Here is a 25,091-nt window from a genome sequence, read left to right as displayed (position 1 = left end):
AGCAGTTTTTACTCCCTGGCCTTTTACTGGTCACCAACGTGGATTTAAAGGCGTTCAGACCAAAAGACCGGCGGTTCAGTTTCCACCTCGTGACGCAGGATTTCCGGTTCCAGCTACACTTGAGGAATCGAACGCCATCGCGTTCTTCTGCAGTGGACGGAGTGTCGGTCACCTGGCTTGGCGAGAGGATGAATCACCACCACGGACGCCGGCCGAAGCGTGGCGCCGCCGACCCGCTGCAGCTTCCTGCCGGTCCTCTTGTGGACGCTCGCCAGCCGCTGCAGCCGCCAGTCGGAGATCCAGACGCTGTCCTCGAACACGGCCAGGTCGAAGGGTCGACCTGGAACGAGCGGAGAGGCGCGGTGACGACTCGCCGTCGGCAGCGAGGACGACGGGGACGAGACGTCGCTTCCCTACGGCCGGTTCCCCCACGGACCTCACCTACTTGGTTCTCCACCAGGACGCGGCGGTCCGACCCGTCCAGGGCGGCGCTCTCCACCAGGCCCCGCCTCTGGTCGCACCAGAACAGGCGGTCGTCGCTGAAGTCGAGGGCGAGGCCGGTGGGGGACGACAGGCCGGCGGCGGCGACCACCAGCCGCCCGGAGCCGTCCAGGGAGGAACTTTCCACGGCGGGCCGGGATCCCGTGTCGCTCCAGAACAACCTCCTGAGAGAACGTCAGGCTCCACTCAGTTTTTATTCTACAGACTTAAATCTTATACGACTTCGTGGTTCCGTCACATTATAACGGTGAGGCGCTCAGGTCAGGTTCGCCCCCTTGAGGTGAGGCAGAGAACTGCCTGCCTCACTTCTCTCACACACACACATTAAAGACGTGAGCCTGACGTAGAACAATATTAGAGTAAAGTTCATGTTGCTGATATGCTGAGGAGCAGAAAGGTCATGTGACCAGGTCGTATTGATCACATGACATACTTGAGGCTCAGATATCCGCCATTCTCACAGTTTTACTTCATACAATATCAAAAAATGTATAGAGTCATACTGAAAATGCATCTTTAATACAAATATTAATATAATAATATTTTATGTACATTTTTTATTTTTCACACGTGAAAAAAACACATTTATCTCTATAAATATCCCATGTAAAACACGTTCTATGGCATATTTATTAATCAAAATGACATGATTAAAGACTGAAAAGTCGCGATACTCACTTTGCCAGGGGATGAACTACAATTCCTCTTGGTCTCTCCAGCCCTTTGCTCACGACCGTCTGTTTATGACACTGAACCAGATCACAGCCGTCCACCGTGGACAGGCTGGAGGACAAACACGTCCAGGGATATCAAACACATAAGACACACAGCAGCCATGCAAAGTGGGGAACCAAAAAAAAAAAAATACAAAAAAGCTAATAGACCTAATAGAAGAGTGAAAACATTTTTGTAATTGGTGAGCCAGACACACGTTTTATCAGTCCAGTACATCCTGCGGTGGATCCAGTCGACCGCCAGCCCCTCGGGGGAACCCAGACCCTCAGAAACCACCACGCGTCTCGACCCGCCGCTCAGATCCACTCGTTCAATCGTCCCCTTGCTCGTACTGGCAAAGTATACCTTCGAATACACACACAGAGTACTCCAAATTATCAATGCAGCACTTATAAGTCAGGAGAAACTCGAAAGCAGAAACGTGTAATTACAGCACTTGTCCACTAGATGGCAGTGCACGCCTGCACCACGACCCCTCAGTAATAATAGCTTCTTTCTTTTTTTTCCTTTCTTTTCTTTTCTTTTTTTACACATGTAAAACAAAACTGCAAAGATGAAAGAGACTTTCACGAGAGATGAAAGAGACTTTACACCTGGCCGTGGACGGGATCGTAGTCCACAGCGAGGATCGCTCCTCTGGGCTCCTCCGCCAGGGTTTCCTCCCCGCCGCCGTCCGGCCTCACCCGCCGCACATCCACCTGATTGGCTACCAGCAGAAAGGGCGGGGGACCTGCACACACACACACACACACACACACACAGTGTTTCACGACACCTCATGTGTTGGTGAGTGTGGCTGCTTTGGCCCCCCGCCAGACGGTGACTCACCCGTTGCGGTGCAGCGTCGGCCGTCTTGGTGGAGCAGGTATCCAGGGTGGCAGCCACACCGCCACCTACCTGTGGAGGTAGTAGTGCAGGTCTGGCTGCAGCCGCCTCGGTCTGCAGACAAGCAGCCTGCACACACACACACACACACACACACACACACACACACACACACACACGTGGCCCGTCATTCCACGGTCTGTCTGTGGTTGGGGGGAACAGTGAGGACGCTGTGATGTGGCGTACCGGTGCAGGCTTGCCCGTCCTCCTGGAGCACTGACCCCCGGGGGCAGATGCAGATCTGGGCCCCCCCCGAGGCGAGGCAGCCGTCACGGCCACACGCCGTCACGTTGCCCTCACACGGTACGATCTCTGGGGAAAATAAACGTGTGATCTCAACCGCGGCCTGTCGCTCTGCCGTGACTCCACGGGAAATCAGAGGGGTGGGGGCTAGCAAGCTGCGCTAACAGCGCCGCGCGGCTCAGCTCAGGTTCTGGGGCTAGCAAGCTGCGCTAACAGCGCCGCGCGGTTCAGCTCAGGTTCCCGGCCCAGCGGGTCGCCGGGGAGCCAGATGGACTACAAGCTTCTTAGGCGCTGCCGAAATCCTTTAAAGAAGCCGAACCCTCATCCGGTGAAACCGTGGAAAGGGTGATGAGAATGAAGTAGAGTGGGATGAGAATGCTTCCCATTGACGGTGTCGTGTAACCTGGACTGACAAGTCCTGGTATGATGATATGATGATATCATGATATGATGATATGATGATATGATGATATGATGATATGATGATATGATGACATGATGACATGATGACATGATGACATGATGATATGATATGATGATATGATGATATAATGATATGATGGTATGATGATATGATGATATGATGGTATGATGATATGATGGTATGATATGATGATATGATATGATATAATGATGTGATGACATGATGGTATGATAATATGATGATGTGATATGATAATGTGATATGATGATATGATATGATGATATGATGATATGATGACATGTCGATATGATGATATGATATGATGATGTGATGACATGATGGTATGATAATATGATGATGTGATATGATAATGTGATATGATGATATGATATGATGATATGATGATATGATGATATGATGACATGTCGATATGATGATATGATGATATGATATGATGATATGATGATATGATGATATGATGATATTTTCTCATCACCTTCTACATTTTGATTGGAGTCAATTGAAGTACAAATATGAGCTTTTTGCACGAAACATTAACGACACACTCAAGTAGTAGTAAAACTTATTTTTTTCATAATTTCCTTCCACGTCTTAAGATTCAAAACCCAGAAGAAGTCCGCCTGTGGCGGTCGCTCGCTCCGCAGCCTGACCTCCGTCGCCTCCACCCTCCACCCTCCACCCTCCACCCTCCGGCCTGTTTTGAACTGGACCTTGGTAAAGGTTGTCTGCTAACCAGCTTAGACGGACAAAGCTGCTGACCAGATATGTTCCCTATTGCAAATGTCACCTCGTCGTCTAATCCCATTGTGTCTGCCAACATTTCCCCGCTACCCTCATTCCCCGCAGATTACAGGCGAGGATTAGGGGCGTGTCTGTGAGCTGTTTTAATATGTGATGAAGTTAATCACACCCTGCGGACTCTTGACACAGAAAACCACCACACTATAAGAAATCCTCATAATGTGTGAAACGTAGGTATTATTCTGTGTTCTTACTACCACACAGTGACACAGTTATTTATATATATATACACAATAAGCTCAAATACATGCTTTTGTGAACTATGGAAGGTGAGAACATGCAAACTCCACACAGAAAAGCCTCCAACCGGGACTCGAACCGGGGATTTTCTCGCTGCGATGCAATAGTGCAAACCACTAACCCACATGAATATCACCAGATGTCGATGTAAACGAGTTTGTCCGGGGTGTTTATGTTCCTGTTCTCCTCCTCATGAGCGAAATGCACATGTCAGTGCAGAAATATTGGATTGTCTCTGGTATCTGTCCAGAAATGTTCCCGTTGTGACGCAGCCAGACAACAGACCTGCATTATTGTCTGTAGAAACATATAGAACATTTGGAATTACCCCAGCACATTGCGGATAACGACCTCACTTTAAGTGAAACTCTGCCCGTCCTGCTTTCACTCAGAAATCATGTGTGTCATTATAATCTTTATCAAAGTAAAAGCAAAGTGTCAGTGTTTTCTTTCACCCTTCCTTTCTACCTTCTACGCCCTCAGAGCCGCTCGGCCGTCAGGATTGTGACGGAGTGTCGCTGCTTTGACCCGAGGAACCTCACAAACAAATGTCTGGTCTGTGTTGGACGTCTGTGACCCGGCCTGGTTTGTCTTTACGGCTCCTCCGGGGTCAAAGTCGTGTCTCCTGGACAAATGCCACCGTTCACAGCCGCACAAAGAGGATCCAAGCCGGAACCACGGCGACGCTCATTAGTCTCGAGGGGAAACAAAGCTCACGTCTTCTCTCTCACGCCTGCTCTGAATTTTACAAAGCAAGAATCGGGTAAAACGAGACGATAAAGAGTAGAAATAATTGAATGTGACTTTTATTTTGCTGTGGTTGTCGTTTACAGCGTCTCTTCACTGAAAATTATTCGATTCTGTGGCGTTTAACTCTAAAACAAACATAAGACTGTAGGAGGCTCCAATCAGGCCAAACCACCCAGCAAATTGATCAAATTTCGACAAATGTATTTATTTATTTATTTATTTATTTATTTATTTATTTATTTATTTATACAGTGTATTATTTTTTTTAGTGTTATTTATTTATTTATTTATACAGTGTATTGTTTTTTAATTTTTTTTATCTATATATTTATTTATTTATGTGTTTATTAAATGTGTGTTTTTTTTTAAATATGCTTATTTAAAAAAATATTTATTCATTTATTAATTAATTTATTAATTTATTTATTACTAGCAGTCGCCTCAGAGTCTGGCTGTCAGGGTGAGTTGGTAAAAACGTGCAAAGAGAAACGTGCTATCGGAGAAGCTTCTGGGACATTCCATGTGTCTCACGCCAGGAAGTTTCATTAGAATTGGCTCGATACTGAGACAAGAGTATTTTTTGATATTAATTGTTGGTTTTGTGAAAATACAGACATTTCGATCACATAATAAACATAGTTTGTATCAATATCAGAGCTTCCATCCATAACTTTAAACTCTTCCTCCCCACAGACATAAAGAAGTAACTATATAGTGAGAGTAATCGTCCCCGGTGAGCAGGTACAGTACCTCTGCAGGTCTTCCTGTCCGGCAGGAGGGCGTAACCCTTCGGACAGGTACAGAAATACGAGCCCGGGATGTTTTCACATCCCAGAGAGCAGCCGTGGTTCCAGTGAGCACATTCATTCACATCTGCAGCACAGAGACGAAAACACAAGTTTAAAAAAAAAGTCTTTTGAACTTCATCCATTCAAATGATTTGTTTACCACCTTTCTCACCTGCGAGAATCAGTCACATTGTTAAAAAAAACAACAACAACCCAACAGTTCAGATGAAGTGTTTTCCCACTTTCTTCTAGAAAATAACGACCCGCTGGTTAAAGCCGTCGTTTCCCACATCTGGAGTACGAACCTTCACAGTGGGTTCCCTGCTGGCTGAGCGAGAAGCCGCCGCTGCACTCGCACACGCCGCGGTCCGCCAGGCTGGAGCACACGTTCTCACAGTTTCCACTTTCATCTTCACAACCTGTTTGGAGTAGATGGGTGGAGGTAGATCAGCATGGGTGGAGGTAGATTAGAGTGGATGGAGGTATATCAGCATGGATGGAGGTAGATCAGAGTGGATGGCGGTAGATCAGAGTGGATGGAGGTAGATTAGAGTGGATGGAGGTAGATTAGAGTGGATGGAGGGAGATCAGAGTGGATGGAGGGAGATCAGAGTGGATGGAGGTAGATCAGAGTGGATGGAGGTAGATCAGAGTGGATGGAGGGAGATCAGAGTGGATGGAGGTAGATCAGAGTGGATGGAGGCAGATCAGAGTGGATGGAGGTAGATTAGAGTGGATGGAGGTCGATTAGAGTGGATGGAGGTAGATCAGAGTGGATGGAGGTAGATCAGAGTGGATGGAGGTAGATTAGAGTGGATGGCGGTAGATCAGAGTGGATGGCGGTAGATCAGAGTGGATGGAGGTAGATTAGAGTGGATGGAGGTAGATTAGAGTGGGTGGAGGTAGATCAGAGTGGATGGAGGTAGATTAGAGTGGATGGAGGTAGATCAGCATGGATGGAGGTAGATTAGAGTGGATGGAGGTAGATCAGCATGGATGGAGGTAGATCAGAGTGGGTGGAGGTAGATCAGAGTGGATGGAGGTAGATCAGAGTGGATGGAGGGAGATCAGAGTGGATGGAGGTAGATCAGAGTGGATGGAGGTAGATCAGAGTGGATGGAGGGAGATCAGAGTGGATGGAGGTAGATCAGAGTGGATGGAGGTAGATTAGAGTGGATGGCGGTAGATCAGAGTGGATGGAGGTAGATCAGAGTGGATGGAGGTAGATCAGAGTGGATGGAGGTAGCTCAGAGTGGATGGAGGTAGATCAGAGTGGATGGAGGTAGATTAGAGTGGATGGAGGTAGATCAGCATGGATGGAGGTAGATCAGAGTGGATGGAGGTAGATCAGAGTGGATGGAGGTAGATTAGAGTGGATGGCGGTAGATCAGAGTGGATGGAGGTAGATCAGAGTGGATGGAGGCAGATCAGAGTGGATGGAGGTAGATTAGAGTGGATGGAGGTAGATCAGCATGGATGGAGGCAGATCAGAGTGGATGGAGGCGCAACCACTGAGTCCGATGCAGAATCAGAGAAAATGTAACCTGGAGAGGTGGACTCCGTCGGCTGCGACAGCAGATGCACCACCTTGATGTCGACGGGAGGTTTGGCCATACGCTTCAGGTTGACGTCTCGAGCTTCTCCACCCGTGTACTTGTTCACTTGCTTGATGAGTCGCGACGCGGCGTCGGTGTAGTACAGCCGATCCACGAAAACCGCCAGCCCCGGGGACCCCGGCCTGACGAGGACACGCGAAGAGACAGTCGATCACCTTGGCGGGGGGGGGGGGGGGGGGGGGGGGGGGGTCACTCAGAATGGAAGGACATCGGCGTTTAAGCGCATCGCCGTCCCCACCGGAGAGGCTGGTCCAGGACGCGCAGCGCGTTTCCGTCGTAGTCGCAGGAGGCGATGGCGCCGTCCCCCTGCGGGCCGAACTGCACCCAGAACAGCCGGCGGTCCTCTCGGTCGATGGACAGAGCCTTCAGTCGGTCTGCCGTCTTAACCAGCGTCGTCTTCGTCTGTCCGGTGGCGTCGGAGCGCTGGACGCTGGGAGACGTGCCGCCGGACAGCCAAAACAAAAACCTGCAAAACATGGAACGCATCCTTCCAGACATCAGCTTCTCTGCAACGGAGCAACAAGCAAACAGTGACGACGTCGTCAAGAAATATCTGGATGGATGAACCACAAAGTCACGCTGGTGCTTTCAGGACACTGTTTCACGGATAAACATGTGATTTTGGTTCCCTTCCATCAAAATGCAGGTCGGTGTTTTGCAGAATCCTAACCTAGAAATAACCCCGTGACTCTTTGATCTTCGATCTTTGATCTTTGAGGCATGTTGGAGTCGTTTTGCAGTGATGCACAATCTGAACAACTCTTTAAATGTGTATTATCATGAGACATTTGAGTTCAGCGGCCACATTCAGCAGTTTAGCCTTGAGCAGGCCAGACGGTAAATTAGTGCCACAATAACCTTCGACTCTAAACTTCAAACTTTGCAGAGAATACGCGAGAGAAAATGTTTATATATTGACAAAAGTTGAACGATTGTACTGAAAATCACCACGACCTCGACATAAAGCCAATATTAATGAAACCTTGTGGCGCAAAACAGTGAATTGTACAAACAAATAAAACTTGCATGGCTGTTAATCGTGCGTGTTTTTACAGATTCTCCCTGACGGCGCGACTTTCAGGCTCGTTTGACAGCAGCTGGAATTCAAGGCGGCGGCGCTGATGTCTCAACTCAATGTTGCACGAAATTAGTTTCAAAGAAAAAAACAAAACAAATCAGTGTTTTCTTTGAAAGTTGGACGATTTTCTTGTTGCTGGTTTTGGAGGCGGTGGCGGCCGGTTTGGGCCCCCGGGCCTCACGTTTGATCTCGTCCTTCCTCTTCCTGAGCTCCTTCAGGAAGCAGCATGTGGAGACGAACACCTTACCTGTCGGTGGGTTCCACGCCGATGCAGCTCGGTTTGCTCAGGTGCCTCAGGACGGTCCTCGGGTTTTTTCCGTTTGTGTCCATGCTTTTGATTTCCCCCTTTTCCCCGCTCGTCCAGTAGACGCGGTCCCGGATCCAGTCCACCGCCAGGCCCGTGATGTGCTTGTCGGACGAGTGCAGCTTCTGCCGGAACGAAAACCATACCGGAGTTTTAGACGTGTTGGGAAAGAGCGCAGGAAGTAGAGAAGGAGTTGACGAATCACCTGAAAGCCTCAGACGTATAAACTCCTCTGGAGCGGTTACATAGTCACCTGTCTGAGCGCGCCCCCCACTGAGGCTGTGTAGATGACCCCGGCGTCGGTGTCGGCCCAGTACAGCCTCTCCTCCCGGAAGTGGAAGTCCAGCAGGACGGAGCTTCCCACGCCGGCCACCAGCCTCCGGTGGCTCCGGCCGTCCAGGCCCAGGCGGTGGATGGCCCTGCCGTGGCCGAATATCAGGAAAGGCTGCGGTGCTGAAACCAAACAACAAGTCCGGGGGGGTTTAAGATCATCGCGAAACTTGTCCAAGGAAGTTTCTGATGCTTTTATTCTGAAAAGACACATTTTACCTATCATCCTATTCACATCCATCTAAGAGATTTTTTTGTTTTATACTAAACTTGTGTTTCCATCACTTTTTACAGTGTGAGGAAACATAATAAAGTATAATAAAGTTTCCACTACTTGAGCCACAAAGTGAGCAGTTTGAAGCTCAAGGACAGGCGGAGATGGGAATCGAACCTGCAACCCTCCCGTCTGCCAGCTGCCTCTGGTTAAATACTGAAAATCTTTGTTCTTTTAATAAGCAGATCATCAAGTCTTAGCGGTATAAAATGACTCTCACTGGTAATCCACATCCCATAATATTCCTTTTATCAGCTCGGTCAATTCAAGGTTTTTAAACTTTGCGCTTCATTTAATGGAAGAGGATGAGTTTGAGTAACAATTAGGGTTAGGGTAAGGGTTACGGTAGGGTACGGTAGGGTTATGATTAGGGTAAGGGTAGCCCTCACCCTACCCATAACCCTAACCCTACCCTGACCCTAATTCTAACCCTAACTTTTATCCTAACCCTACCCTAACCCTACCCAACCCTAACCCTAACCCTTATCCTAACCCTACCCTAACCTTAACCCAATCCCTAACCCAACCCTAACCCTAACCCTTATCCTAACCCTACCCTAACCTTAACCCAATCCCTAACCCTAACCCTAACCCTAACCCTATCCAAACCCTAACCCTACCCTAACCCTACCCGAACCCGTGTCCCCCAGAGTTTCTAAACCTCTGGCTACAACCGAGACGCTCCAATCGTCCAAACCAGCGACCGAACGACACCGAGACTCCAGCTGAGACTCCAGCTGATGCTGCCATGAACGATAGCCAACTAGCATTAGCCTCAACGCCACGTTGGGTGTCCAGCAGGAGTTTGTAAAAAAAAAACCCAGAATGCAACAGCAGAAGAGTTCTGGACATTCCACTGGATTCTTTTTTTTAAATTGGATTTCTGTTGAGAATGTTGACATTATCTGTAGAATTTGTTTGAATGAAAATAGAGACGATCTCCTCACGACAAAGAAAAACTCTTTCAAGGTTATTTTGACACTTTTTTTCATCAGTCTGGTTCTTCTGAATCATTTTTCTGAATCATATTTTTATAATGAATCTGTATATTTGAGTGTTTGTCCTTCTTTGATGAGTGTGAAAAGGCAGTCAAACCCCAGAGGCACATTTTCCCAGGGCAGCGTTTCTCCCCGCCGCTCTTTGTGTCTGTTCACTTTGTCAGATCGTCCGATCGGCTGCCTGGTGAAGTTCAAGGAGCCGCGGCTGCTCGAGGGAAAAACTCTTATCTCTTAGCAACAAACGTCTTCTTCATTATTACCGCTGGTTTCTGAGTGTTGGCTGTGATGTCATCAGAAACTGCAGCGAGGTGAAAAATAACTGTGTGAAGACGAAGAAGCCAAAGACTCCGACTCCCAGGAAGGAGGGGAACAATGAGGGGACGGGACACGAAACGGGACACAATGCGTCGTCGGGGGCGTCGTCGGGGGCCTCCGGCAGCCTCGCCATCAATCACGGTCTGCAGGTTCACCGATCGGTCGGACCGGCGAGTGACGAGCGACTCGACGACCAAGTTCAACTCTCCTCACGTGAAACTGCTGGAGTCTCACAGCGCTACGTCACAAGCTGCTCCCGCCGTCAGTCTATATGGGACTTAATTAACATTTTTACTGGGTCTAGTCAGAGAACTAGCCGCTTTGCTATCTGTGGCGTGAATGAATTGTTTGATGAAGCTTTTAAAACTTTTAATTTAAGGAGCAAAATTCATTCAATGATTCCATCATGTGAAGTGTCTCCGCCTGTTTAAGTTTGTCATTTAAACCTCGAATCAGTTCAAATCATCCAGAATCCACTCACATCATTTAGAGACTCAACATCCATCCATTGTCTGGACAAAATGATTAAAAAGCTTTTCTTTTTTCTTTTTTTAAAAATAGCAGTTTTATTTCCATCATTCTTTACAGCATAACTTGACCTAATGAAGTGGACAGGTTTAGTCGCATCCATAGTTAAAATGTATAAATAAATATAAATATAAGTATAAATAAAAATCTAAAAACGTTTAATATTTGTGTTTTTAATGACGACAAAGACTGAAGTTCAATAAATGCACATATTGCTTCATATTGAAGTTGAGAGTCATGGTTTATTCTTATCCAGTGTTAAAACTTGATTATAATTCACTTTTGAAACAGCAAACTATTGAAAGAAATGATTAAATACCTTTAATATTTGTGCTTTCCATGATCAGGAATATTCAATGACATACTGTTCCCACCTAATGCATAATAGAATATAATGATGAAGTTATTTTGTTGATGATTTCAAGAAATATTACAGAAAAAAACTACAGTTTTTGGATCATAACTTGTGTGAATCTTTGGTGTTTTGTTATTATGGAAAAGTCCTGCGACACATCTTTCCTGTTTTATTCATCTTGTGGGAAACACATTGAGAACACGTTGCTATATGTTGAGTTTGATGCTAATTATTTAGGTTATGTAAAGAAAAATAACAGACATGTGATGTCATTATCATGCGTTCAACAAAGTTATGTAACTCTGTGATCCACAGGCAGTCAACACATTTTTTTTTTTGCAGTGACAGTCAGGATATTATATATTTGAAACTGGAAAGTGGAAATAGAAGAAAATTACCTCTTTTACTTTCGCCAATTTTTGTATTTCTACATAATTTAGAAAAGCATCGATACTATCGAAAACCAAAACTCATTAATTTCCTTCCTAAACGTCTCATTTAGGCCGGTGACTTTTAAAAACATGAAATATTAAAGTTAAAGGATGGCGCTCCATTGCTCTCTGTGACCTTTGACCTCTCTGTCATGACACCAGTTGGCTTTACAAGAAAAATACTCGTGAGATAAAACTAACCTTTAACAGACAAACAGTGATGCTGCCATAAAAGCTATCAAACTAGCATTAGCCTCAAACCTGTGCTGTCAAAAATACCCACAATGCAACAGTTAAAGCCGTCACTGCACCCTGCACCAGACAGTTTTAATGTGGTAATTGTTTGGTTTGTGAAAATAAACATTTTGATGCTCTGAATGTGGAAGAACATCTTTAAATATTCAATAAATGAACATACTTGTTGTTAAATTCTACTGTCGTGGTGCGATTGCACTGCAAATGTTGTAAATATTGTAAATATTAACACGACTTAACAGTTTTCCCCCGTATTTCCATGTGTATATTTTCATGTATATTTATTTAATCATCTATGTTTACATACATAGTGTATGGTTCTGTGTGCAACTATCCTGTCTTTAAGTATTTAAATTGTACAAAATTACAAATCTCTTTGCTTTTAAGATACGAGCTTTCTTATTTTATTTAATTCACTTATTTATTTATTCTCTCTTGATGCTTTTTATGCATCGCTCTTTGCCCACCGAATTACCCCTCTGGGATAAATTAAGTTTTCTTTTCTTTACTTATCTTTTCTTTTCTTTTCTTTTCTTTTCTCTTATCTCATGTTATCTCATCTTAAATTATGTTATGTTATGTTATGTTATGTTATGTTATGTTATATTAACTTAACTTAACTTAACTTAATTTAACTAATCTCATCTCATCTCATCTCATCTCATCTTATCTTATCTTATCTTATCTTATCTTATCTTATCTTATCTCAACCTATCTCATGTTATCTCATCTTAAATAATCTTATCTTATCTTATCTTAACTTAACTTAACTTAACTTAACTTAACTTATCTCATCTCATCTTAAATGATCTTATCTTAACTTAACTTAACTCATCTCATCTCATCTCATCTCATCTCATGTTATCTCATCTTATCTTATCTTATCTTATCTTATCTTATCTTATCTTATCTTATCTTATCTTATCTTATCTAATCTTATCTAATCTTATCTAATCTTATCTTATCTCAACCTATCTCATGTTATCTCATCTTAAATTATCTTATCTTATCTTAACTTAACTTAACTTAACTTAACTTAACTTAACTTATCTCATCTCATCTTAAATGATCTTATCTTAACTTAACTTAACTCATTCATCTTAACTCATCTCATCTCATCTCATCTCATCCAAACACAGTTAAAATATGACGATAATCATGGAGGCGCTAATGATTTGAGGAAATACTGATAAACTGGAGCTTTGGGATTATTGTTATTTCCCCTTGTTAGAAATAATAAAATTAAGTATTTTTGAAATAAATATAAACTCCTGCAACACACAGTGTGTGTCTCAGAAGAAGAAGAAGGAGAAGAAGAAGAAGAAGCAGAAGAAGAAGAAGAAGAAGAACAACAACAACAACAAGAAGACGTTGAAGCAGGAGAAGCAGAAGAAGAAGAAGAAGAAGAAGAAGAAGAAGAAGTTGGACGTCCACTCACCCACACAGCTGCCGTTGCCCCCCGCCCTCGCCAGGCGCTCGTCCCAGCAGGGTGCCGTTGCCCCGGCTCTCTGCACCACCAGGCACATCAGAGCCGCCGTGATCGCCGCCGCCGCCGCCAGCATAGTAATCCCCCCCCCCGGCTTCCTAGAGTCACTGCGTTTCAGGCATTCCCGCTGGCGGCGCACAAGAACCCCCCCGGAACCGGCAGCGTTTGCGTACGGACCTCCAGCATCCTTGCCTCGGGCTCGGCGGAGCTTCACATACAGGACGAATCAAAGTCCGTCTACGGAGCAGAACGAGGACGGAGGTTCTCCCGGGAAGGAACAGAACTTATAAAAAAAAAAAAAAAAAAAAACTCCCCCCCCGGCAAAAACAAAGTGTGTGTGTGTGTGTGTGGGACGTCAGTGGCTCCCTGCTGTGGGCCCCCGGCCCGCTCTGGAGGCAAAGATTGAAATTCCTGACACCCTCCTGGTAAATTTTGCACTTTCTGGTCCGGGACTGCAGCAGATCTGCTTCCAGCGGCTTCTCAGGCAGAATGTGGAAGGAAAAAAAAAAGAAAAAATGCAAGAAATGAGTGAGGACTGAAAAAAGAAGGACGACATAATAACGTTCCCTCCACCCCCCGACCTGTGTGTGTGTGTGTGTGTGTGTGTGTGTGTGCAGAGAGAGAGAGAGAGGAGACTGACCTTAAATGAAGACCAACAGAATAAACAATATTTTCTATGTATTGACTGGAATTGAATGAACCTCGGCGTTTCTCCGTCTATTAAACCAGCGACTTACAGTGAATTCCAGACGCACACACACACACACACACACACACACACACACGCACACACACACACGCACGCACACACAATGGGTCATGTGCTGTGTGTCCGACCGTCTCCCGCCGACGCTCGTCTGGCTCCCAGGGAGAATTAGAGGAATGGGTGATTTATAGAAAACGCCCCAGGAGTGGAGGCGATTATCCCGGAATTGTGTTTGTCCCCGTCTTTGCCGAGGACAAACAACCGACAGGCCCAGGGAAGCACAGCCTCCATTCATCCCGCCGTGACTGAGGCATTGTGGGGGAACGGCGTCAGATTCACGCTGCTGAACGTCCCCTTTGTCTCCCGGGAACCAACGTCTGCAGTCTGCAGGGCGCTGACCTCCCCCACCAGTCACTGCGGCTCGATTCTGTCTGCAGGTGACCGGCGCTGGACGGCCGCCACACGTGGGCCTGACTCCTCAGGTGTGTGTGTGTGTGTGTGTGTGTGTGTGTGTGTGTGTGTGTGTGTGGTCATATCGTACGGCGTGAAACTTTTCAGTTTAGTGAAAATCACCAGCCAGAAGAAGGAATTCGTGACTCACTTGTGTCACGATGACATTGAACGTCACTCCGGCCACAAACCCGAAATCCACATTAAAAATGTCGGGAAGCGGAAGACGTTGTTGTTGTTGTTAGTGTTGTTGTTGTTGTTGTTGGTTCGTCCTGACGGAGCTCCAGAACCAGACAGGTCCCCGAACAGGTTCCTCACCGGGCCCGAACAGAACCGATATTCACACGAGGGAGAAATGAACCAATCACATGTTGTTGTAAACAAAGTCTAGTATGTCTTCTTTTTAATAAAATAAATAAATGAAATAACTTTTTTTTTCTCCAAAAAAAAAACCACACACATAAAAAAAAAACAAAAACAAAGTTTAGGGTTTCAGCGCCACCTGTTGGCCACGGAAGTCAGGCCTGCTTACGCCGCAATGATATCAAGTGAAAATGCAAAACAGAACCCTCTAGTGGCCCAACAGAACCCTCTCGTGGCCCAACATCACCCTCTAGTGGCCCAACAGCACCCTCTAGTGGCCTAACAGAACCCTCTAATGGCCGAACAGAACCCTCTAGTGGCCCAACAGAACCCTCTAGTGGCCGAACAGAACCCTATAGTGGCCCAACATCACCCTCTAGTGGCCCAACAGAACCCTCTAGTGGCCCAACATCACCTTCTAGTGGCCCAACAGCACCCTCTAGTGGCCCAACATCACCTTCTAGTGGCCCAACAGAACCCTCTAGTGGCCCAACAGTACCCTCTAGTGGCCCAACATCACCCTCTAGTGGCCCAACAGCACCCTCTAGTGGCCCAACATCACCCTCTCGTGGCCCAACATCACCCTCTAGTGGCCCAACATCACCCTCTAGTGGCCTAACAGAACCCTCTAGTGGCCCAACAGTACCCTCTAGTGGCCCAACATCACCCTCTAGTGGCCCAACAGAACCCTCTAGTGGCCCAACAGCACCCTCTAGTGGCCCAACAGCACCCTCTAGTGGCCCAACATCACCCTCTAGTGGCCCAACAGCACCATCTAGTGGCCTAACAGAACCCTCTAGTGGCCTAACAGAACCCTCTAGTGGCCCAACAGTACCCTCTAGTGGCCCAACATCACCCTCTAGTGGCCCAACAGCACCCTCTAGTGGCCCAACATCACCCTCTAGTGGCCCAACATCACCCTCTAGTGGCCCAACAGAACCCTCTAGTGGCCCCAAGAAAAAACAACATATCTTTTCAGGGATTCTGTCGTTTCCATGGAAACGGACTTTGTTCTCAGAATGATGCGTTTAGCCTGAAACGTAAACCGTGGAGGCGGGGCCTAATTCTCCGGGTCCTATCAGAACAATGTGCTCTGCGGTGGACCGGCCACCACTCAGCTGTCAACCAATCGTCCAACCGTTCTCTTTGATACACAGCTTTATAACATGGAATTAATCTGGATGGGTCCAGAGGACACTGGTGGAAATCATTTCAAATCATCCAAAGTTAGCTTTTGTTTTTTACTACTGACGGTTTGTGTTTAGAATCTTGTGTAATGTTGATATTCTGGCTGTGAGGCTTCAGGCTGCTCGTCTGCCCTCGTCTCCCCTCGTCTGCCCTGATTGCTGCTCTGAGTGGAGATTGTCTGCACCTGGTGGCTCGGCTTCATATTGGCCCCGCCTGCCGTCTGTTCTGCTTCTCAGTTCGTCTCTGTTGGTTGTGTCCCTGTGACTTCTGTGTTCACTTGTCCTCCTTTTATCCCTTGTTGTCTCCTGGAACTCAAACAAGTGTTTGAGTTACAGCGGTGACGAGTAATCAGTAATGAGTAATCAGTAATCCCTGACACCTAATTCAGAACTCATATTGAACAATAATCTTTTGTTTTATCTTTCACTTTGATTATTGTCAAATAATGTCTGAAAAGGCAAAAATAAACATAATATTTTCTGGTCTTAATCACAACATTGCAGTCGTGTGATGCAAAATGTGTTTTTTTAATTAATTTCATTCATGTCAGTTTTTAAAGTTCTACTCTGCTGTGTGTGTGTGAGCTGGACTGGCCCCGCCCCCACACACGCCCATCTAAGGGAAGAGGAGGAAGTTCTTCCTCTCGTGGCGCCATGTGCCAGAGCAGAGCTGCCTGATTGTGGGAGGAGTCAAAAGGGGGAGGGGCCTACCTTGATTGTGATTGACTGAACCCCCGATGACACTATATAGGGTTTGATTTCTGATTGGCTGCTTGGAGCAAAACACTTTTTAAAAGAGAGAGAGGGAGAGAGAGAGGACACACTTTCTACACTTCACTTTATACAATATGAGCCTTTAAAAGATGCTGGTTTTCCTCAAGGTGCAAGTCTTTCTGTGTTTTTATTCCTTCTAGTGCTCCAGTTTCCCCTCGCAGTGGAAAAACCGGTGATTCTACCTGAGCTCAATACGCCACATTTCATAAAGCTGTACAGAAGTTAGTTAATCTAATGTTACAAAACTATTAACCATCAAATTATTATTATTCTGTTGGATTATTGTATATTGTAACTGTTCCGTTGGCTCCCGACAAACCCGACTTCACAGATCCACAGTCGTTCACTTTATTAAAAACACGCGTACAACTCAATTTATGCACAATTATTTACACACAATCGTCATATAAAGTGGCAACTTTCGTGTTGAGCTACGTCAAAATTGTGGGAAACGGTCTGACGGTGCGTTCGTGTCCCGTAAGGCAGCGGGTGTTTAAAGCAACGACAGTGTGGCCAACGTGACTTTAACCACCACAATACTGAGAACCGACACTTTGCAACTTTGGCATTGGATATAATGACGTTTGCCACGGAGAGTTCACCGACGGACTCTTTGCCTGGAACCAGTTAAAGCCCCACAAAGGTTGCCGCGGTGAAAAAACTACATATTCCTTTTCTTTATCAGATATAAGGCTCCAAGTCGTAAGAACACGAATACAAATATCAGACTAGAAGTGCGTTGTTCTATAAATCTTTTCAAACCGTTGAGTTCAGCGCATCGATTCATTGTATTTGTAAAGATTTATACATAATCTGGGGTCTGAGGGTGTTTTTTTGTTTGTTAAATCACTTCCCAGTGTAATTCAAGGCACCGTGAAGAGGTGGGAGCTGCGTTTGGCCGTCAGCAGAGGTACTCCGACCGGGAGCTGTCGCTCTTGTAGGTCATCTGCGAGTCGATGCTGGACCTGGAGCACAGCAGCATCCGCTCCGAGTCGTGGGTGGCCCGCCGCGCCCACAGCTCCGTCGGGTGCGGGTTCAGGGTCCTTTGCTTCATGGAGATGGTCTCGAACTTGACGTAGCTCTCCTTCTCCAGCTCCTCCTCGTCCGGCGAGGCGCCGCCGCCGCCGCCGCCCTTGCAGTAGAGGGCGAGGATCTTGTAGAGCAGCAGGCCGATGAGCGGCAGCGCCAGAGCGCAGGCGATGCCGCCGACGACGGCGAAGAGCTGGCTCTGCCCGCCGTCCTCCACCGTGTCCAGCGTGTAGAAGTCGGCGCAGGGATCTTTCCCGTCGCTGCCTTTGGCCACGAGGCAGACGGAGTACCTCGTGCCGGGCCGCAGCCCGTCCAGGAGCGCTTTCCCGCTGCCGGCGTTCGTCTCCACGGTCCGTTTGGTGTCCTCGTCGCCGTACGGCAAGCACACCACCGTGAGGGGCGTGTCGCCGGGCAGCCCGTCCGCCGCCCACAGCAGGACTGCGCTGTCGGCGGTTTCCTCCACGACCTTCAGGTCCTTGACGGACTTCGACGCCTCGCTCTTCTTGCTCGTCTCGTCCGCCGCCAGCTTCCGCCCGTTGCCCCCCTGCTGGGCTTTGCTTTGCCTGAAGGGCCCTTTCTGCAAACCGGCGCTCGGCGTCGTCGTCGTCTTCGCCGGCTTCCTGGTCACGGCCGGCGGCGTCGAGGTCCTCGGCGCCGCCGTGGACACGGCGGCAGGCGGGCCGGACGCGTCGGTCTGGGGAGTCGCCGTCGTGCCGAGGCCGGTCGGGCCGGTGCCGTTGGCGGGGAGCGGCGGGGGGGCGGTCGTCCCGCCGGCGACCGAGACGGAAATGGTGGCTTCGGCGTCGCCGGCGACGTTTCTCGCCTTGCAGCGGTAGTCGCCGGCGTCCTTGTGCGACATTCCATGCAGGCTCATGATGGACCAGCGGATCCCGTCTCCGGGAGACTCTTGAACTGCGAATCAAACCGGAGCGCAACACGTCAGCGACAGAACCAGTTTACACAACACGCATTGTTTTTACCTTTTGGTTTCTTAAAGGTTTGGGATTTAAACACTTTGAAAACGATGTGCGTTTCCATGGAAACACTTGAAAACGATGCAGTTAAAGTTGATGTCGGGCGTCGGGGCAGCGCTGTCTGGCTGTTTTGTAGGATTAAACGACATTGAGGTTAATTAAAGTTGTTTTTTAAAGTATCTTTAGTGTAACTTGCAATGATAAATGTAGGATTAAAAAAAGTTATACTTCATACCCACTTTTCTAACATGTAATGGACATATTGTAAAATTGGAGTTTGTGTCCAGTGAAGTCTGGATCACTCATTTGGATGATTGTTTCTTTTTTTCCCCATTCTGTTTCCCTTGTTTCTTTATTTTTGCACATGAATACCATTAAATTAAAGCTGTCTAATCTTTTGACTATCCGATAAATCTCTTATCTATGAATATCAGTAAATATAAAATTTTTGCATTTTCACGAGGGAACATTCCCGCGTTAACGAGGACCTTCGTTTTTATTTATGACCGTTTAGTTTTATTTCTCTTCAGTTAAATAAATGCATGTTTAAGCATCTTTGAGTGCATAAAAAGTGCTATATTTAATTTTCATTTATTATTATTGTTATCTGGAATGCCCCCCCCCCCCCCCCCCCTCCTGTTAGACAAGCCCCCTCACTGTCCATTTTTAAAACTCGTCTTAAAACCCGTTTTTATTCTTCGGCGTGAGACTCTGCTCTGGTTTTAGTGCCTTCGTTTATGTTTTGTTTATTGTTTATTTATTTTTTGCCTCTTATATTTTTATTTCAATGTACAGCACTTTGTCTCAGCTACGGCTGCTTAAAGCGCTTTATAAATAAAGTTGAGTTGAGTTGTGTACATTGACGTCACTGAGAGATTGGTGTTGGAGGACGCTGGGGGACCCTCCCCGTCCTCGTGGCGTACCGGTGTTGTTGACCGAGGACCCCCACTCATTTGGATGATTGTTTCTTTTTTCCATTCTGTTTCTCTTGTTTCTTTATTTTTGCACATAAATATCATTAAATAAATGAATAAATAAATAAATAAACTTGATTAAAAAAGGTGTGTCTAATCGTTTCACTATCCGATGAATCTCATATCTATGAATATCAGTAAATATAAAATTTTTGCATTTTCACGAGGGAACATTCCCGCGTTAACGAGGACCTTCGTTTCCATTTATGACCGTTTAGTTTTATTTCTCTTCAGTTAAATAAATGCATGTTTAAGCATCTTTGAGTGCATAAAAAGTGCTATATTTAATTTTCATTTATTATTATTGTTATCTTGAATGCCCCCCCCCCCCCCCCCCCCCTCCTGTTAGACAAGCCCCCTCACTGTCCATTTTTAAAACTCGTCTTAAAACCCGTTTTTATTCTTCGGCGTGAGACTCTGCTCTGGTTTTAGTGCCTTCGTTTATGTTTTGTTTATTGTTTTACCATCTGATTGTTTTTATTGCTTTAACTTTTTATTGTTTTAATGTTTTTTTTTTTGCCTCTTATATTTTTATTTCAATGTACAGCACTTTGTCTCAGCTACGGCTGCTTAAAGCGCTTTATCAATAAAGTTGAGTTGAGTTGTGTACATTGACGTCACTGAGAGATTGGTGTTGGAGGACGCTGGGGGACCCTCCCCGTCCTCGTGGCGTACCGGTGTTGTTGACCGCCGACCCGTCCGTCTTGGTCCAGTAGAGCGCCGGCGTGGGGCGCCCCGTGGCGTCGCACCGCAGGAGGACGTTGCTCCCCAGAGTGGACGTGATCTTGGTGGCGGACGTCATCACCGACGGCTTGACGCAGTTGTCCAGCTCGGCGCGCTGGAAGAGGACGCCGGCCAGGTGGTCCGGGCCGGCGCAGGTCAGGAACAGGTCCATCAGAACCACCGGCGTCACCGACATTTTGGAAATCTCGATCAGCTTGGAGATTTTACAGTCGCAGTACCAGGGGTTGTCCTGCAGGCCTGGGGGGGGGGGGAGAGAACGCCAGAGGATTGGTGACTGAAAGCATGACTGTCAATTAAAGTAGGGATAATAAATCCTGGACGTGTTGATGTCAAAGGAAAAAGATTGGCAATTTCCCTTTCTTTTCTTTTTTAAATTTTTTTTATTTTGGTATTTTCCTGGAAGATACTCCATTATAGAGCATCTTCCTCCAGTAACTTCCCACATGGAAAGAACCTATATAAACATATATGTTTTAATATAGGGTTTGAATATATGTGACATATATAAAATTGGCCATTTTCCTGTATTTTATGTACATATATGTACATATAGGTACATATAGGTGCGCATATATGCACACCTATAGGTGCGCATATATGCACCTCAATTTTCCTATATGTGGCATATATACGCATAGATGCAGCATATATATTGTCATATGTGTGCATATATGCAGCATATATGCAGCATATATATTGTCATTTGTGTGCATATATGTGCATATATGTTGCATATAGGTTTCATATATGTGCATATATCCTCATATAGGTTCTTTCCATGTGGGTTCAGACGAACGTAACGAGTGAATCCGACTGACAAGAGAGCGTTTAATTTTAATCTTCATCACAATCTTATTTTTCTTCCGCACGTCACTATTCCAGCACCGTCGGGAGCAGGCGCACACAACGAACGTCAAAACGTGCGGAAAATTTAGGAAAAGTGTGCTCTGACTTTTGTTAATGACTCTGCGAAATGTTTCTTTTTCTTTTTTTTAAATTAAATTTTTAATAATACATTTTTAAATACAGTCATTGTAGTATTGTGCTTTTCTAGAGAAAATAGAAAAGCCCAACACAGGGCAATTTCCCTTTCATCTCAGCGTGAACACCTGCTGCATACAATAGGTTAAGCACATGTACCAGCGCAAACAAATCCCTTTAACCAGATTATCTTGTCTTAACACTGGAAAAGCACCTAAGCTGCCTGCAGCCGGCCTCCACTTGCTGCTCACTTCTTCTTCCCGTGGGCGTCGACGGTTCATCGGCGGCGCCGCTCGGCCTTTTTCCATCAACACCCAACAATTTGTCTGCATTTCTGCACATCTGAATACAAACCTACTGCCCAGATCTTCTCTTCACTGGGCGACAACAGATCCACTTTGAGGGCCTGATTGTGCAGTGACCTCTTGTTTTCCAAACATCTAATCCCGTTCCTCCCCGCGGTGCACGGCCGGATCTCTGTGAGGTGGATTAGCTCGCTTGTCCTCACGCAGCCCATCAAGAAATATCCACCCCCCCCCCACTTCAGGGAGAAACTCACAGTGCAGCCAAAGAGTCCCTGAAAATGCTTCCAACAAAAGCCCGACGGTAATAAAAGCCTGAAGCGTGTTTCCCCGCGGTCACGTGGTATGATACTGACCCAGTTCTCAGCTTATATTAGCTCCAGTTTAATCTAGATTTACGTGATGGATTAAAACACAGCTGGTATCAAACCACACCTGAAATGTTGGAGCTCCAGCTGACATGCACACAAACTGAAAAGTCCTCCTCTCTGGCCTTTTTTTTTTAACGCTTGGTGGCGATATTTTCAGATTATACTACAGATTATACTACAGATTATACTACAGTAGGTCAGCGTGGTTGATTACTTATTCATATCACCTCTGCAGACGTTCATCCTCTCATCCTGGGAACATTTTATCATTGCAGTAAAATCAAACTCCCGAATAACCCTTGTTTGTAGAAAAGAAACTGCTTCTGCTAATTAATAACAGGTTTTAGACCCGAATCTGTCATAATGTTATCAGATAAATATTTCATCTAACTACAAATAAACTTCTGAAAAAGAAAGTCGCTTCCTTCAACCACAAGCGCCGATGATGAGTTCACTCAATTCACTAAAATGTGGTATAAAGCGAGTTATTGACCTTTAGTTTTCTCATTTTGAAGGCAAATTACCTCTTCAGACAACTATAGTCAGTTTTCTGGTGAGTTTTGTATGTCAAGCATTAAAACTGTTCAAAACCCTTTTCAATCAGTATTTCCATATTACAGTATGTATATATCTATATATCTATATTGCTGTGATCTATGCTGGATTGTGGTTATGTTTCTAAAAGTGAAGCTGCCTCAGATGAACACGCTGACCCTTTCACACGGACTCGCCATGATTTTACATAATCGCTGAATATCTACATTTAACCGTAACGACGAGACGTGGAGCTTCTCCGTCTTACCGAGCACCACCTTCTGGGAGGCGTTGGTGGAGACGGCTTGTCCGTTGAAGGGCGGCCAGATGTCCATGAGCTCGGAGGGCAGGGTGGCCAGTCTGTTGCTGGACAGGTCCAGGTAGGTGACGTTGCGCAGGTAGGGCACGGCCTCGCCGGGCACGCCGCTCAGCCGGTTGTTGTGCAGGTCCAGCGTCTTCAAGCGCGGCATCTCCCCGAGGGACTCCCAGGGGAAGGTGGAGATCATGTTGCCGTCCAGCCGCAGCTCGTGGAGCACCTTGAGGTTGTAGAAGCTCCCGGCGTCCACCGAGGTGATGGAGTTGTAGGTGACCCACAGGTAGCGCAGCTCCGCCAGGTAGTAGAACGCCTCCGTCGGGATCCGCCGCACCGCCGTCTTCTCGATGCGCAGCTTGACGGTGTCCACCGGCACGTTGACGGGGACGTCGGACAAGTCGGGGTCGTTGCAGAGCACCGATCTGAGGAACGGGAAAACAGCAAATGGTGACGTTTGTGCATCCGGTGAGCAGCTGTTTGTCAACGGATCCAAACAACAACAACGACAACGACGAGTTCCATTTCCATGCAGGGAGCAGATGTTTCCACCCAGAGAGTTATTGACCTGTGAAGGAGGTCTAACACACACACACACACACACACACACACACACACACACACACACACACACACACACACACACACACACACACACACACACAACAGATGCCGAGGCCAGAGATTATCACCGTCTTCATGAATACTAAAATAACCGGAGCTGCCAATTATCGCCATAAAACAATAAGCTTCATGCTTTCTGCACCATCACGGTGTCGCGTTCACGTCGACGGGTCTTCCCTCCACCCCCCCCCCCTCCGCCGTTTTACAAGTCCTTTGCAGGATATCGCCACTCTGTTGATCCGAGCCGCAGACGCTGGGCTCCTGCTGATCGGCGGAATTAGCAAGAGGGGAATTAGGTCTTTCCCAGATAGAAGCGACTGGCGACGGGCCAGAGGAGAGACGCTGTGTCAACATGGGTCGGCACGCCGCACACTCGTCTTCAAATGTTTCTAAAGCCGCCATTTAAATAGTCCCCGGGAGAGACTTAAAACTAGCTTTTGAAATGCTTACACTTCCCATTCCTTTGATATAACACAGCAGGGGGCCTCATCAAGAGGTAACCGTTGACCCCGAAGTCACAGGAAACTTCATGTTTCATGCTTTTAAAAAAAATGTATTATACATGTTCTGATGCGATACAGGAGGTGACCTCATACATGAATGATGAGGTCACATGAATAATCAGAATAAACCATAATTTCACTGTCTGATTCTACGACACAGGAGAATAAAGTGTGGTTTACCTGGTTCCCGTCCCGTCGGTGCGTCCGTGGAAGACACAGGTGCACTGGGACGGACAGAACGGTCGGGCCAGGCTCAGGCAGCACAGGAGCACATGCACACAGAGGAGTCGACGCATGGTGTCACCGGCGGCGCCCAGCAGAGCTCACAGGGACGAGGAATCGGGACCAGAGACATCCGGATTCATCGGGAGCCGCGAGGACGGAAATTTCTTCCGGGAAAAAAACAAATGGACCGACAACGAGAGGAGCCTCGGAAGTCCAGGAGAGGCGAACGGCGCAGGGCTGAGGATCTAATTACAGTGCAGGTGAGCCGTGAGGTTGAGCCTGCGGGGTGGGGAGGGGGTGGAGGAGGTGGAGGAGGGTGGAGGGGGGGTGGGGGGGGGGGGATTACTGCAGGATTTCCTAGGTTTGACGGGGTCAATGCATGCCAGGCAGCGAGGCACTGAGAGGCTCCGGTCGTCTAAATCTGGACTGGTTTCGCCTCACGTGAGCTGGCAGGCCGCACCTCACATCCTGCATCCTCCGCCCCGCCCCGCCCCGCCCCACCCCGCCCCGCCCCGCCCCGCCCCGCCCCGCCCCGCTCAACAACAAACATCCATCCCTCCATTCATTTTCTGCCACTTATCCAGGCCGGGTCTCGGAGGCAGCAGTCCAAGCAGAGTTGCCCAGACTTCCCTCGCCCCAGACACTTCCTCCAGCTCCTCCGGTGGCACCCCAAGGTGTTCCC

At 46.9% G+C, this 25,091-nt stretch overlaps 2 protein-coding genes across 2 annotated transcripts in view; both read right to left on the bottom strand.

Moving 5' to 3' along the window:
* The window catches only part of egf (epidermal growth factor), a gene marked incomplete at both ends in the record, with an annotated part of 19,442 nt that extends 6,008 nt beyond the window's left edge, over window positions 1-13,434 (bottom strand). The window contains 14 exons of the mRNA XM_080502380.1: window positions 173-340; window positions 442-665; window positions 1,180-1,284; window positions 1,433-1,581; window positions 1,830-1,966; window positions 2,065-2,190; window positions 2,308-2,433; window positions 5,351-5,473; window positions 5,694-5,807; window positions 6,933-7,126; window positions 7,243-7,470; window positions 8,330-8,511; window positions 8,640-8,839; window positions 13,311-13,434. Coding sequence (XP_080358506.1) covers window positions 173-340; window positions 442-665; window positions 1,180-1,284; window positions 1,433-1,581; window positions 1,830-1,966; window positions 2,065-2,190; window positions 2,308-2,433; window positions 5,351-5,473; window positions 5,694-5,807; window positions 6,933-7,126; window positions 7,243-7,470; window positions 8,330-8,511; window positions 8,640-8,839; window positions 13,311-13,434 — 2,200 coding nt within the window. The remainder of the gene's footprint in view (window positions 1-172; window positions 341-441; window positions 666-1,179; window positions 1,285-1,432; window positions 1,582-1,829; window positions 1,967-2,064; window positions 2,191-2,307; window positions 2,434-5,350; window positions 5,474-5,693; window positions 5,808-6,932; window positions 7,127-7,242; window positions 7,471-8,329; window positions 8,512-8,639; window positions 8,840-13,310) is intronic.
* Window positions 13,435-17,739: 4,305 nt separating this feature from the next.
* Window positions 17,740-24,480, bottom strand: lrit3a (info leucine-rich repeat, immunoglobulin-like and transmembrane domains 3a; the record flags this gene model as incomplete). The annotated part of the gene is made up of 4 exons (XM_080501945.1): window positions 17,740-18,779; window positions 20,491-20,796; window positions 23,016-23,482; window positions 24,365-24,480. 4 exons carry the CDS (start codon window positions 24,478-24,480, stop codon window positions 17,740-17,742), a joined length of 1,929 nt encoding a protein of 642 aa, XP_080358071.1.
* Window positions 24,481-25,091: the final 611 nt, after the last annotated feature.

This window comes from Blennius ocellaris (genome assembly GCF_963422515.1).
Source record: "Blennius ocellaris genome assembly, chromosome: 9".
Taxonomy (NCBI): Eukaryota; Metazoa; Chordata; class Actinopteri; order Blenniiformes; family Blenniidae; genus Blennius; species Blennius ocellaris.
Note: the sequence above shows the minus strand (reverse complement) of the source record. Positions and strands in the feature narration are given on the sequence as shown.